Source organism: Marmota flaviventris, chromosome 1 (assembly GCF_047511675.1).
Source record: "Marmota flaviventris isolate mMarFla1 chromosome 1, mMarFla1.hap1, whole genome shotgun sequence".
NCBI classification, from domain to species: Eukaryota; Metazoa; Chordata; class Mammalia; order Rodentia; family Sciuridae; genus Marmota; species Marmota flaviventris.
This window is the reverse complement of record NC_092498.1, coordinates 95,820,062-95,833,636: the sequence shown is the minus strand read 5'-3', so window position 1 is coordinate 95,833,636 and position 13,575 is coordinate 95,820,062. Positions and strand designations below refer to the sequence as shown.

Sequence of the window (13,575 nt, the reverse complement as noted above, 5' to 3'; positions counted from 1 at the left end):
ACAGAAGCAAGTGAAAATAGGTATAGTATTGAGTTTCAAGCACTAAACTGAAGGACAATCTGGAGCCAGATCACTGAGGGCCTTAAAAGTTATTTTAAGTATTTTGTTAGTAATAATTGGGGGAACTTGGGAGCCTTCAATCCATTTAAAACTAGAGGGGCATCATCTGGTATGTTCCTTAGAAAGCTCATTCAGATGTCTGTGTTGTGAAGAATGAGTGGGGTCAGAGAAAAGGCAGGAGGACCAAGCAGGAAACTCTTATTATTCAGGCAAGAGATCTTAGCTGAGCTAACAGTGTGGTCGTGGGAATGGAAAGGGTGAAATGGCATTGGGAATTATAGAGAAAAATTTAGATTCATAGGAAGATTTATCTGGCTTGAGTCACTGGGGGTTCAGCTCTGAGTAGGGAGACAAGATACATTTCAGTTAGATCTTCTTCCCCCACCATGCCAGGGGACATTTGGCAAGGAATTCTCCAGCCCCAGATATCAAAAGTGCCAAAACTGACAACCCCTGGAGCAGAGGGGAGTATTGAGAATGAGAAGAGAACTGAGGATGAAATCCTGGAGAACTCCAGCCACTTAGAGGATGAGCAGAAAAGCAGGCACTTTGGGATCCTGAAATGGAATCACCTGGAGAGAAGCCATGGTCTAGGGGAACTTTCTCAGCTTAGGAATATTGGATTGAGTGCTGAAATACGGATTCTAGAATCACAGGCTCCTTGGGGGGACATGATGAGGAAAGGAAGTTGACCAGTTCTCCTGATGAATCCCTCCTCTGCTGTAGAAACATAAGAGACAGAGTTTGATGGGCTGATGGGATAAGCAAAGAACTTTATGAAAAGGGACTTTTCACCTCTACTCACCTTTTCTTAAAGGACATGAATCCCAAGAACATCAAGGAAACGCATGAAATGTTGGGACATGGTACTTATATATTTTAGAAAAACAGCAGGTTCAAACTCGCTGCAGAAGTTTGAGCCTTCTTCAAGTTCCCCCTCCTCAGACAACTGATAGGAAAATGGTAGGTCCTTCTGCTCTTTCTCTTGCTCCTCCAATAGAAACTGAAGCTTTTTTTTTTTTTTCACTCAGGGAGTGGTTTAGATTCAGAATTTCACTGCTGGAAATGGCTTGAAATATTATGTAGTTATCTCTCTTGCTTTATGTTTTACTGGTCTAGTTTGGCATCTTTGGAGCTTGAGACCTATCTACATGTCAAGTTTGGCTTTGCTGTTTTAGGACATCCTGACCTGTACCTAAAAAGACTAAATAGGACTTGACTCCTCTGGTGAATATTGAAATGTATCTGTCTCATTTATCCTTTTAACTTACCATGTTTAATTCATGTTCCTAGATAAATAAGAAAATGAATTTGAAGCTTTTACTTCATATTGGGCCCACTATAGAGGCCCAATAATTGTCGGTTGTTACTTGTTTAGTCAGCAATATTAATCCTCAGTCTTGGTCAGGGTCAAAACTAAACTAATTTTGTGGGTCTAAGATTAGGAAAAGAAAAAAAATTAACTGCCTTAAATTTAGATTTCAAATTAAACTACGTTTTTTAAAGATTAATGTTCACAGAACATGTTTCCATTTTACTAAGGCCATAGGAAAACATATTCTAGAGGCTGTACTGCCTAAAAACTGATGTACACTCACAACAATAAAGCCTCCCTTTCCTGTGAGTAATGAGGCCAGAAGTTGGTTTTGCTGTCTCTTCCTAATCGAGTAAGAGAAAATAAAGCATACCTACTTGCTTCCCAGAGAAACAGCTTCTTATTGGACTCAAGTAACAGTCTTGAAGCACATCAAAGATCAAGATTTTAGGCTGCTGGAATGGAAAGGGGGGAAAAATCAGATTGTGGTATCCAGAAGTTTCTTTTGTTTTCTCCCGGATTCCATTCATGTTCGAAAGGGGACTAGCCATTTAGAAGAAGGAAGAGGGAATGTTGATGGTGACTAGACATTTCTCAAACTAGAAGATACTCTTATACTTCTGGGCAGTCTTTCTTGTTTATTTCCTGGAGAAGGCACAAGCCAAGTACTCCCCTGGAAAAACTTGAGCCAGACATAATGTCCAGTAGCCACAATAACAACAACAACAACAACAACAACAACAAACTTCACACAGCTAGGACTGGGGTGGGGTGGTTTATATAAAGTGTGCACATCCTGTTTCCACATTTACTGTACCATCCCTTGGTCCCACACCAGTCACTACTCAGCGCTTCTCATGCCCCCTGCTGGAGAAAGCAAATGCGTTTCAGACTTTGAAGGTAACCGCGCTTCCCATTTCCCTCCAACTCCTATCAGTCCGGAAAACTGTAAGGCAGAAGAAGCAAAGAGCCTTTTCTTTCTCTTGAATTTCTCTCCTGTAGCCTCCTCTATACGGTGTCCAAAAGGACTGCCAGATGCTCTTGATCCGAAGGAAAAGGATTAGGCCAGACTGAAAATGAGGGACTTTGAAGGAAATGCAGGATTCCAGCCCTTGGCTTCAGCCTGGGGAGGTGATGTCACCGCTTCTGCTCGGAGGGGACGGGGGTGGGGCTGCAGAGAGAGAGAGCCCGCGCCGCTCCTACTGCTGCCAAGGGAGCGTTCCGAGCCCACGTCAGGGGAGGTGTCGAGATAAATAGGGTGCCGAAATGGCCGTGGCTGGCTGCGCTGGGAGCTGTGGGGTCCGGGACTGGAGCAGCCTGAGCGAGTTTGTGTCCTGGAGGCTGAGCGCTGGCTCTGCTGGTGCTTTTTTAGCTGGACGGCCGAGATTTGCAGCCAGACCCCAGGGCCGCCTGTTGCTGCTGACAGGAGTTTGGGGAGGAAAACTCTTCAGTAACCCGAAGGATTTCCTCCTCGGAGAAGCAACAACGAAAGACTAGCAGGAAGAAAAGGGCACTTTCTGCCTATCTGGATCGCAGCGCAGGAGGGCAGTGCCATGCTCCTCTCCCTCCTCGTGGCGTTGTGCCTGTGGCTGCGCCTGGCGCTGGGCGTGCGCGGCGCGCCCTGCGAGGCGGTGCGCATCCCCATGTGTAGGCACATGCCCTGGAACATCACGCGGATGCCCAACCACCTGCACCACAGCACGCAGGAGAATGCCATCCTGGCCATCGAGCAATACGAGGAGCTGGTGGATGTGAACTGCAGCGCCGTGCTGCGCTTCTTCCTCTGTGCCATGTATGCGCCCATCTGCACCCTGGAGTTCCTGCATGACCCTATCAAGCCGTGCAAGTCCGTGTGCCAGCGCGCGCGCGACGACTGTGAACCCCTCATGAAGATGTATAACCACAGCTGGCCCGAGAGCCTGGCTTGCGACGAGTTACCAGTCTATGACCGTGGGGTGTGCATCTCGCCAGAGGCCATAGTCACCGACCTCCCGGATGGTGAGGCACTGGGAAAGATTGAGGGAGGCCAGGAAGTGCCTGGGGCGTCACCGCCACTTGAGAACTAGGCGGACCACATCTACAGCTGCCAGGGGGTGTTCAACATAGCACCCTCACTTGCAGTACCAGCCTCACTTCCCAGGCTTGGAAGAGATGGGAAGGAATGGCAGAAGACTTTACTTAACAAGAATTTCGCGAGACTGGCAAAGAGCATTTGGCGCTCCATGAAGGGGGGGCGAGGGGAAGATTTTGCTTACAAGGGAAACGTTGGCAATGTTTTTATTTACAGTAATAGTAGATAATAATAGTAGCAAACAGATATTGCTGGGAGTGTGAGTCCGTGTTAAACACAGTGCCTGTAGCTAGTTTAATGCTTTAACAAGTCCTACTGGGCATTTGGTGCTACTTTTTAAAAGTTTTTTTCTGAAAGAGCAATAATGGTCATTACACCCCACCAGGAGTAGGGTTTGTAATGTAGGCTGTTCCTTGCCAAATACTGACCTTTGTTTCATATTAAAGATGCTACCTAGTGTGACATCAATTTAGTTAATCCCTTTTCAGCTTCTTTTCTCAATTTGCTGCTTGCTTGCTGCTTTTCTTTCTTTTTTTTTTTTTTTTTTTTGGAAGGAGAAGGTCTAAATTCATTTCTTAAAAGGAAACCTAAGAATAACTTTGCCTTCTTGTATCCAGGCTTCCCCTGAGCTAGGTTAGGCCACATTAAAAGAGATTATGGTGTCACTTTAGAGTCACCTCTGAAGTTATACTTTAGTGGATTGCTCTGAACACAAAGGAGGCGTGGTTAAGTGGAGGGGTAAATTAAAAGTCCTCTCTAACTCAGAGTTTTAGAGAACACACTTGTATTGTTTGCATTTTATAGATGATAGTGATACTTGGTTTTGGTTGTGCAACTCTGCACTGTTGCTGCACTGCAAAATGTGAGGTGAGGATTTGAAAATATTCTGATTATTTTGATTAAAGTGTTAGCTTGGAAAATAAATGTCTTACCATCACTTTCAGAGGAAGTGAACTCATTTTTTTCCTGGTTGGTTACATGGGTGTTCATTCACATCTATTTGTGCTTGGATAGGCAAAGTCTCACCTGAAAGAGTTCTTACCTAAGCCTGGGGATGCCATTAGTGAGAAGTAGCTGACACCTGCCATTTTTATTACTAGTAGTAATCTTTTGCACTACTGTATTAGTTTATCTTTTCAAATCCTCTCGTATTCCAATAGGGGGAACACACTCAGTCACTGACCACCTTTCATGGCCCTGTTTATGTTTCAGATGTGAAGTGGATAGACATCACACCAGATATGATGGTGCAGGAACGGCCCCTTGATGTGGACTGTAAACGCCTAAGCCCTGGTAAGTTCTTTCCCCATTGGCTCCCTCTCCTTCTCAGAGTGATTTCTGTATCCCTTCTCCAACTTTTTAAAATTCTCTTTTTTGCCTTTTTTAGATCGGTGCAAGTGCAAAAAGGTGAAGCCAACTTTGGCAACATATCTGAGCAAAAACTACAGCTATGGTAAGTCATCTGCTAAAGCCAGTTACTTGAGACTTGGAAAACTACAAATTTGAAAAGGCCAGATCTGCTAGTCACAAGGTAAAAAGAGGCTTGATGATTTTTCTAGATGATTATGTCGGTTCTGAACAGCAAGATAATTGTTGTAAAACCTCTTGCCTTTCTGGGTAGATCAAAACAAACAAAATAAATTGCCCAGGTGAGAACATTGTTTAAATCATACATTGATCTTGGTGAGAAATGCTGCTCAGCAAATGACCTGTTCCCCTATTCTCATCCTAAGATTTTATTGCTACAGGAAGGATGGAGATGTGGTCCATGGATTTGACTGAGGCCCAGAAAATTGAGGTCCAGAGGCAAGAGAATTAAGACTAGCCCATCTATCTTTTTACTTATAGTTACAAATATTTAAAATCTTAAAAAAATTGTGGAGAAATATGTTGTTGAATATTATTAGATGAAACTCTATGACTACAGCATTGAAATACTTTAAATGCCCTCCTCTTTTTTATTTGAAAGTACCATTCAGCAATCTCTTCAAAGAAAAGTCAGTCATGATATTTTAAGTGTTTCAAGTAACTAATTCTACTAGCATAATTGGAAAGTAAATTTAACTAAGAACATTTTTTCAAAATGCCTACTTGGGCTATTTTATACTTTATTGCGTATCTTAAGTTATTTTTACTGAAGTAACAGGAAACTAAGGAAAGATATTCAAGGTACTCTCTAATTTAGTTTTCATATTTGAAATTTAAATTTTATATCAAGCTTAGATTATATAGCATTCACAAAGGTAGGAAAATCATGACTGTTTAGAAAGCTGAAAAAATAATCAGAATTTTAGATATCAGATTTGAGAATCATACATAACCAACATGGAATATTCAACATTCATACACAACAATAACAATAATACATTATTTTTTTCCAGTAGACTTTTTTCTTGAAACCTGTTGTGGGTAGATATTGTCTTACTCTGACCTACTTAGTCCCTCATCTGCCAAAATCCAGGTGCTAATCAGTTTCTCTGCCAAGCTGTTCTCTGGGGTGTCACAGCCTTGGAACCACCTTGATGATGGAACATTTTCTTTTCAACTACTTTTGGCTCCATCTAAGCCAGCTTTCTAGGATGGAATCCAAGAATGACCCATATTAGGTTGATTATAACTCCATAGGAGGCAGTGATAATAGTAAGGAACCAAAGAAGTCAGAATTTAAAACTTGATCAAAGACAGTGACATTAGCAGCCATCTGTAATAACAATTCTATCTCTGCTCACCCTGGGCCTTACTTTGTCAATCTGTGAAATTAAAGGATTGAGAACAACAGTCCTCAGAGATTCCTTGCAGTTGTTATTACTCTAATAAATTCTCTCTGTAAAACAGAAGAAGTTAAAGCATCAGATGGGTGATGGAAGGAATACAGACTTTAAAAGTGACTTCGGAGCCTGAGAATGTATGATACTCACTTCAAATCATCACAGGGGAATAAAAACACATAAATATGTTTCTGTGAAATTTTTTGCTGACCTAAGGCAGAACTCAAACTAAAGACTGCCTTGGGCTTGCTTTTCCATCTGGCAGCATGATTCAGAACTTTGTAGACAATGTTGACAGCATGGGATGCCTTGCATTTAGCATATGGGCTTTTGCCTGCATCAGGGCTGCTTGGACATGACCATAATTATAGGAGTGATTATTTAAGAGAGGCTCAGGAGTTGGCATGAAGGCTCCATCCCTAGTTTTAACCCAAGTCTTCAACGACTCTTTTTCAATTTTTAAATTGTAGTTATTCATGCCAAAATAAAAGCTGTGCAGAGGAGTGGCTGCAATGAAGTAACAACAGTGGTGGACGTAAAAGAGATCTTCAAGTCCTTGTCACCCATCCCTCGAACACAAGTCCCGCTCATTACAAATTCCTCCTGCCAGTGTCCACACATCCTGCCCCACCAAGATGTTCTTATCATGTGTTACGAGTGGCGCTCAAGGTAAGCTCAACAGCTGAAGAATATGCACACTGCGCACAGACATATGAAATGCACTTAGCAGTCGTGGCTTTAAAAACAACAACAGGAAAGCACTAGTAGTTCTTCTTGAAAAAGTAGTTTTGAACAGAAGAAGGGGTTTATTACCCCATTTCATTTCATTTCTTTCTTGGAGATATATATATAAAATGTGTGTGTGTCAATTAAATCCTTAGAGAATGAAAGAAAGTAGAAATGTATTTAAATAAAATCTTGGAAAATCAATTTCAGAATTCATTAAGTGATTTCAAAATCATAAGCAATTTAATTATTTTGGGGAAGAACAGTTCTTCTCTAAACCATTCAATCTTAGCATGAAAAATACTGATTTTGGTTTATTTAATAACTTAAAAGTCAACTCTGGGACTATGACTTCATAAATTTTTTTATGTACACTTCACAATATTTGTTTTATATAATATTGAATATATATGCACAGATTTTAAAAGGACTCTTTTTTGTATGGATACTAGGGATTTAATCTAAGGGTAATTTGCCACTGAGCTTCATCCTCAGTCCTTTTTTAGTTTTATTTTGAGACAAGGTCTCACTAAGTTGCTTAGGGCCTTGCTAAATTGATCAGGCTGGCCTCGAACTTGTGATCCTCCTGTCTCAGCCTCCTGACTTTCTGGGATTACACACATGCTCCCATGCTCCACTGCACCCAAGTTTTTAAGGTGACTTCTGAATCTAGGAATACGTGATTGCCAACTCAAGTCATCACAAGGCAAAGTATAAATAAAAAAATGTTACATGCATACCCATGCACATTCTAGCTGGGGATATCTGTCTCCTCACATCCCTTCACTGGTCATTTTTTAAAAATATATTGGTACATTCCCTATAATACAAAGTCAAATTCTACAGTCCAGTTTCCAGGATGTGCCCCATAACATCCTGCAAATATTTTCTAGCAAAATCAATCATTTGTATATAATAAGCAATCCCTTTGATTCTCTGCCATCCATGATTCTCCGTTTCTTCTTGGTGTAGCCCAAGACTCCATTTCTCCAAACAGGAAATAAACATTTCCTTCAAAACTGAGTTCACTTGATTGATTTCTCATCCCGTATTCTATCAATACCAGTGTACCTCCTCACACGCTACCTTACATTCTTGGCTTTCAGGCCATCCTTCCACTTACATGTTGTCTCTGATAGGAAGCCAGCTGTGTTTCTGGGTTTGTGTCTGTTTGCACCTGCTATTGCTAGATGCTAGTCATTAAATTCTATTTGAACGGACAAAGGGGTTTATTACCCCATTTCATTCCAAATTTTTTGGATGGTTGGGATGTATGTCTTTACAAATGGTATTCATGATCATTTGGAAAAAGAATCTGGTAAGGGCATGTAAAGGGGATTTTGGAAATAAAAGTGATTAGAGGAGATCTTTCTTAAAAACTTACAAAACTAGTATAAAGCTACACTTGTTGAAACCATGTGGTTGCTAGAGTAGATGTATAGATAAATTTAAAAAATCTCAAGAGATTTCAAGGCATGAAATGACTTTTTATTATGAAAGAAATGTGGTAAATTGGTAGGAAATGAATGTTATTTAGTAAATGCTGCAAATAAGCTTATTTGCAAAATTAGTGATTTTCACTTTATACTGTACTATAAATTTCAAATAGATTCAATTGATAAATATTTCACAAACTTAATCAAAGATGATGAAATTAGATGATTAAATATGTGAGATCTGAAAGGCAAGGACTTTGTAAACAAAAAAGTAATATAAGAAATTGCAGGGAAAAATATCAATGCACATAATGGACTACATAACACTGTATACTCAAAATAACAAAAATAGACTGGTAAAAGTTGAGAAAAATTCTTGAGGAGGATATGACAAGTTTTGTGACCTTGCTTTATAAAAAGTTCACACAACATTTAAAATGTTGAGAACACAATATAGAAATATGCATACATAAATCCATGCAGCCAAGACCTTGAAGAAATGCAAATAGTAAACAAAGTTTGGGGTGGGATGTTTTCTCTCCCATGTGGAAGCTAGAGAGAAAAAGGGAATTTAAAAGGGGGCTCATGAAAATAGAAGAGAGAACAACAGAATACAGGAAGAGGATGGAAGGGGTGGGAGGAGGGGAGGAAAAGGAAAAGTACTAAGGAATGAAACTGAGAAAATTATGTTAATTGCATGGACAACATGTCACAGTGAATCAACTATCATGTATAATTATAATGCATTGATAAAAAATACCTTTTTTAAAAAATAGTTTTTCCTAGCTGTCAGTGGATCTTTATTTTATTTATATGTGATGCTGAGAATCAAACCCAGTGCATCACACATGCTAGGCAAGTGCTCTACCACTGAGCCACAACCCCAGCAGATTCATTTTTACCTAATTCTTAATGTTAGTGAGTTGGGTGGAAGTACAACCATTTTGAAAACAGTTTGGTACTATGTATGTAAATATTTTTTAAAAAATCAAAATCCTTTGACCTAGTTATACTACTTTCAGAAATCTGTCAGAGCACACTACTATATATAAGGATATTCAACACAACCCTGGTAATAATAGCTAAACAAAAGGAAGAATTCAATAGTAAAGAAATGGCTAAATGAATAACCAAAGTTGTAATATTATATTATTTAAAATTAATCTTTGAATTTTTCTAATTATATCAGAAAATGAATATAATGATGAAAGGAAATATACAGTAAGTAGGTTGTGAAATACAATGTGCTCTAAAATACATATACATATGTATATATGTGTACATGTATGTTCTGTGTGTGTATATATTTGAAAATAATGGATTATAGGTATAAGGTTATTGAAATTAATTTTAAATATTTTCTGCACTTTTTAAGCTTTTTACTTTTATAAAGTACTAAGATAAATTTATTTCTTTCAGGATGATGCTTCTTGAAAATTGCTTAGTTGAAAAATGGAGAGATCAACTTAGTAAAAGATCCATAGTAAGTATAATTAGCAATACTCTGAATACGTATGCAAATGCATATAACTAAATTCAATACAATTTGAGAATTCTTCACATTCTTTATGTCCAAGCTCTCATGGGAACTGGTAACAGTATCTGTCTTTTGAATAAGTAATTAAGTATAGGTATTAATACTGGGAATTTTTATCAGAAGTCTATCATTCAGCTTCAGAGTTGGTTTTTGTGTTCAATTATAATGTACTTTTATTTCTAAATTAAATTATTCTTTTGTTTTCTTATTGTATTACAATTTAATTGTTTTATCAAATAAGATATTAAGTAGAGTTAATACCTACTGGGATTAAAACCAACATATAGGGATGCAAACATTTAGTTCAAAAATGTATACCATCACTATACATAGCAAAATCTTTCTCTATTTAAAATATTGTAAGGTTATTATAAAAAAACACAGATAACCAAATCCATGATTTTAGTGGTAACACCATAGAGATACCAATAGCTCAGTTAAAGGAATAAGAATAGATTTTTTACCTCAAGATAAGAAATCAGGTAATTGGTTTGAAACTTTCAAAGCATCCTCTCTCTTGAAGGTAAGCTTAGACATATTTAGGAGAATTCATGTTTTCCAATTCACAGAAGGGACTGCTCCTGCCCATATTCTTTTAATTTGAATGAATAAGAATTCTCAGGCAAGGCAAGAATATATATTAATTGACTTATGGAGAATGTAGTTACAACACAGCATCCTCTGCTCCAAACATGTCTGAATAAGAGCATGCTCAGTGCTACTAGAAAGAAATTGCTCTATTAGCAGAATTGGTTTCCTGATTTCCAAGACAACAGTAATCTAAAGACATCAATGCAAAAGGCAAGTTGGCCAAAGGACCTAATGTTGCTGAGAGAAAGAAAAAAAAAACTTTCAAGAATCACAGTTTGGGCAGCAAATATTCCAATATACTTCCCCATGTAAAAGCAACATGCAATAATGAGTTTGGTATTCTAGAACATACTAGAATTATGTCCTAGGAGAGTAAGAAGAGTGTTTTCCTTTTCATTACATTTCTAGTGCCTGCTCAAATTTTTGCTGAATGAAATATACTCTAACAAAAAAGGAATAGGAAAATATGTATTATAATATAAAGCAGTGTTTATTCAAGTGGATTGATTTTCAGTTGTCACTGTGTAGAAATGTTGCATTAAAGGGGTGGTGGTCAAAACATATGGGTGCAGGTCTGGGGCCCTGGAGACAGTGGGTGAACTTGAATCCTGATTCAAGTATTTACCAACTATATGGCCTTCTGCAGATAGCCTCTGTGTGCTTATTTTCTGTTCATGACAGTGTTGCCCACCTTGTGAATTTCAAAGAAATAAACATATGTTGACTTCTCCGTAGATTGGGCACTTTTTCAATTCACCTGGTATTTGACAAGTGCTTAACACTTAAATCCAGTGGCTATTATAATTGTCATTGTCATGATATTATAGTGAAACCATTGCACTGACCAAAAAAAAAAAAAATTGCACTTGTAAATGCTAATACTAGTTTAACATCAAAAGAGGCGTGATAGTGGGCACAGTGCAGTGGCGCATGCCTTTATTCCCAGCAGCTCGGGAGGCTGAGGCAGGAGGATCTTGAGTTCAAAGCCAGGCTCAGCAAGAGTGAGGCGCTAAGCAACTCAGTGAGACCCTGTCTCTAAATAAAATACAAAATAGGGCTGGGGATGTGGCTCAGTAGTTAAGCGACCCTGAGTTCAATCCCCTGTACAAAAAAAATTTTAAAAAAAGAGGTGCGATGTATTTCACAGTCATCTTTGTAAATTTTGCCTCCCAGCAGTGGGAAGAGAGGCTGCAGGAACAGCAGAGAACACTTCAGGATAAGAAGCGAACTGCCGGACGCACCAGTCGTAGTAATCCACCAAAACCAAAGGGAAAACCACCTGCTCCCAAACCAGCTAGCCCTAAGAAGAATATTAAAGCTAGAAGTGCCCAGAAGAAAACCAACCCCAAAAGAGTGTGAGCTGACTGCTGTCCTAAATGGAGACTTCCTTACTGATGAGGCCAGGCCTTGCCTGGGACAGCCTGTGTAAGGCCACATACCCCTTGCCTTAACGACTCACTGCAGTGCTCTACGTAGACACATCTTGCAGCATTTTTTCTTAATGATAGGCTTCAATTTCTATTTCTAAGGCACCACAAGCCATATTGATAGGTTTGCCCTTTGGTATCAAAGGTGTAATAAATAAAGTTGGTTGAAAGAGTTTTGCATTCAGAGTAGTCTGTGTGCATATTCTATGTGATTTCCATGTGGAGGAAATATGCTTTTGTTCTTAGAATCTGACCTAATATGAGTGTTGTAAAACTAATGCCGTATTTCAAGTGAAGTGCTGATTTTTTGGACAAAATATTTGGTTTCTGCTAAAATGTTAACAATATTTGAAAATGTGATGGAAAACATAATGCTTCTGAGGGAAGCAAGAGAAATGGATGTTTAAAAGATCTTTATGTGTTTAATGTCTGCACAAAGATTTTTGTGATGAAGGCGGATTTTTGAAATATCTAGAGAAGGAAGACATGGAAAATGGTAATGTGTATTTGTAAGACTTCCAGCTCTGTTTCTTAGGTAAAAGCTCTTTAAAAAATCTAAAATAATAACAAACAAATAAATAAAAAGGAGAGGCAGAGAGACAATGCCTGGATTCTTGTTTTTACCTGCTGTGTTGAAGATGCTCTGATCTCATAGTCACGATGCTTCTTGTCAGTCAGTACTCTCCAAGCAGCACCAGAAACAGTGAGTTGGTTTGTCCCATTATGATTTAGGTCCCAATGAGTGGATCAACCCTCAAATATTTTACACCCACCAGAGATATAATGCTCATCCCCCTTCCCAATACATCCATGGATCATGATTGCCAAACCAGGGAAAATGTTCTCCCTGCAATTGCTGGTGCTCACTGCAGGGCCTGTGGGTTCTCAACCTGCTGATTCTCAGCCTGCTATGGCATGGCCATCACAGGTCTGTATTTGGGGAAGAGGACAGAGGCCACTCGCCCACTTGTTCCACTACGTATGGAACTAGTGGAAAAATTTGAAATCTTAAGACTGATTTCTCCTTTAGATTGGCCATGGTTCTTACTTATCAGGAGAGGGGTAAGTTAAATGAGTTTTTACAAGATCTTTAATGAGATGACTTAATCTCTCTACTCTGTGAATTTGATTAACCCCTAAAGATTAACCAGGCCACAGTGTGGTTTTCATGAAAATGTTGAACATAAGCATGGCCCTCACTGAGGGTGACTTCACACTTCTAAGTACCCTTGACCTACATGATAGTACTTAATTATTCACCAGACCCATGCCTACTATAGAGTTAGTCCTGGCCTCTGACCACTCAAAGGAGTGTCATTAGCTTTGTTCATAACATATGGTTTAATAATATGATTTCACTTTAGTTCGACTATTCTACTATCCATATTTTTATTAATTAATACATTAACTTTACATTGTTGATAATGAAATATATTCTGAGAAAGCATATTTCAAGGCTACACACACTGATTGCTCAAAATGGTCTATAGTAAGTGTATTGTTTTATGAACATGTGTTACTTTTTAAATTTTTTTTTTTTTTTGTATCAGAGATTGAACCCTGGAGCACTTAACCACTGAGCCACATCCCCAGCCCATTTTACATTTTATTTTGAGACAAGGTCTTGCTAAGTTGCCTAGGGCC

The 13,575-nt window shown here is 38.8% G+C and overlaps 1 protein-coding gene across 1 annotated transcript; it reads left to right on the top strand.

Moving 5' to 3' along the window:
• Nucleotides 1-2,672: 2,672 nt before the first annotated feature.
• Sfrp4 (secreted frizzled related protein 4) lies at nucleotides 2,673-12,517 on the top strand. Its single transcript, XM_027939633.2, has 6 exons — nucleotides 2,673-3,373; nucleotides 4,659-4,739; nucleotides 4,834-4,899; nucleotides 6,685-6,883; nucleotides 9,796-9,859; nucleotides 11,678-12,517. The coding sequence occupies exons 1-6, from the start codon at nucleotides 2,929-2,931 to the stop codon at nucleotides 11,861-11,863; spliced, it is 1,041 nt and encodes a 346-aa protein (XP_027795434.1). The 5' UTR covers nucleotides 2,673-2,928; the 3' UTR covers nucleotides 11,864-12,517.
• Nucleotides 12,518-13,575: the final 1,058 nt, after the last annotated feature.

Bases quoted from the DNA above. Each gene is read 5' to 3' on its own strand.
- Sfrp4 (XM_027939633.2), top strand. From the start codon at position 2,929: ATGCTCCTCTCCCTCCTCGTGGCGTTGTGCCTGTGGCTGCGCCTGGCG. The intron at 6,884-9,795 runs GTAAGCTCAACA...TATTTCTTTCAG, and splicing joins TGTTACGAGTGGCGCTCAAG to GATGATGCTTCTTGAAAATT. The intron at 9,860-11,677 runs GTAAGTATAATT...TTTGCCTCCCAG, and splicing joins AACTTAGTAAAAGATCCATA to CAGTGGGAAGAGAGGCTGCA.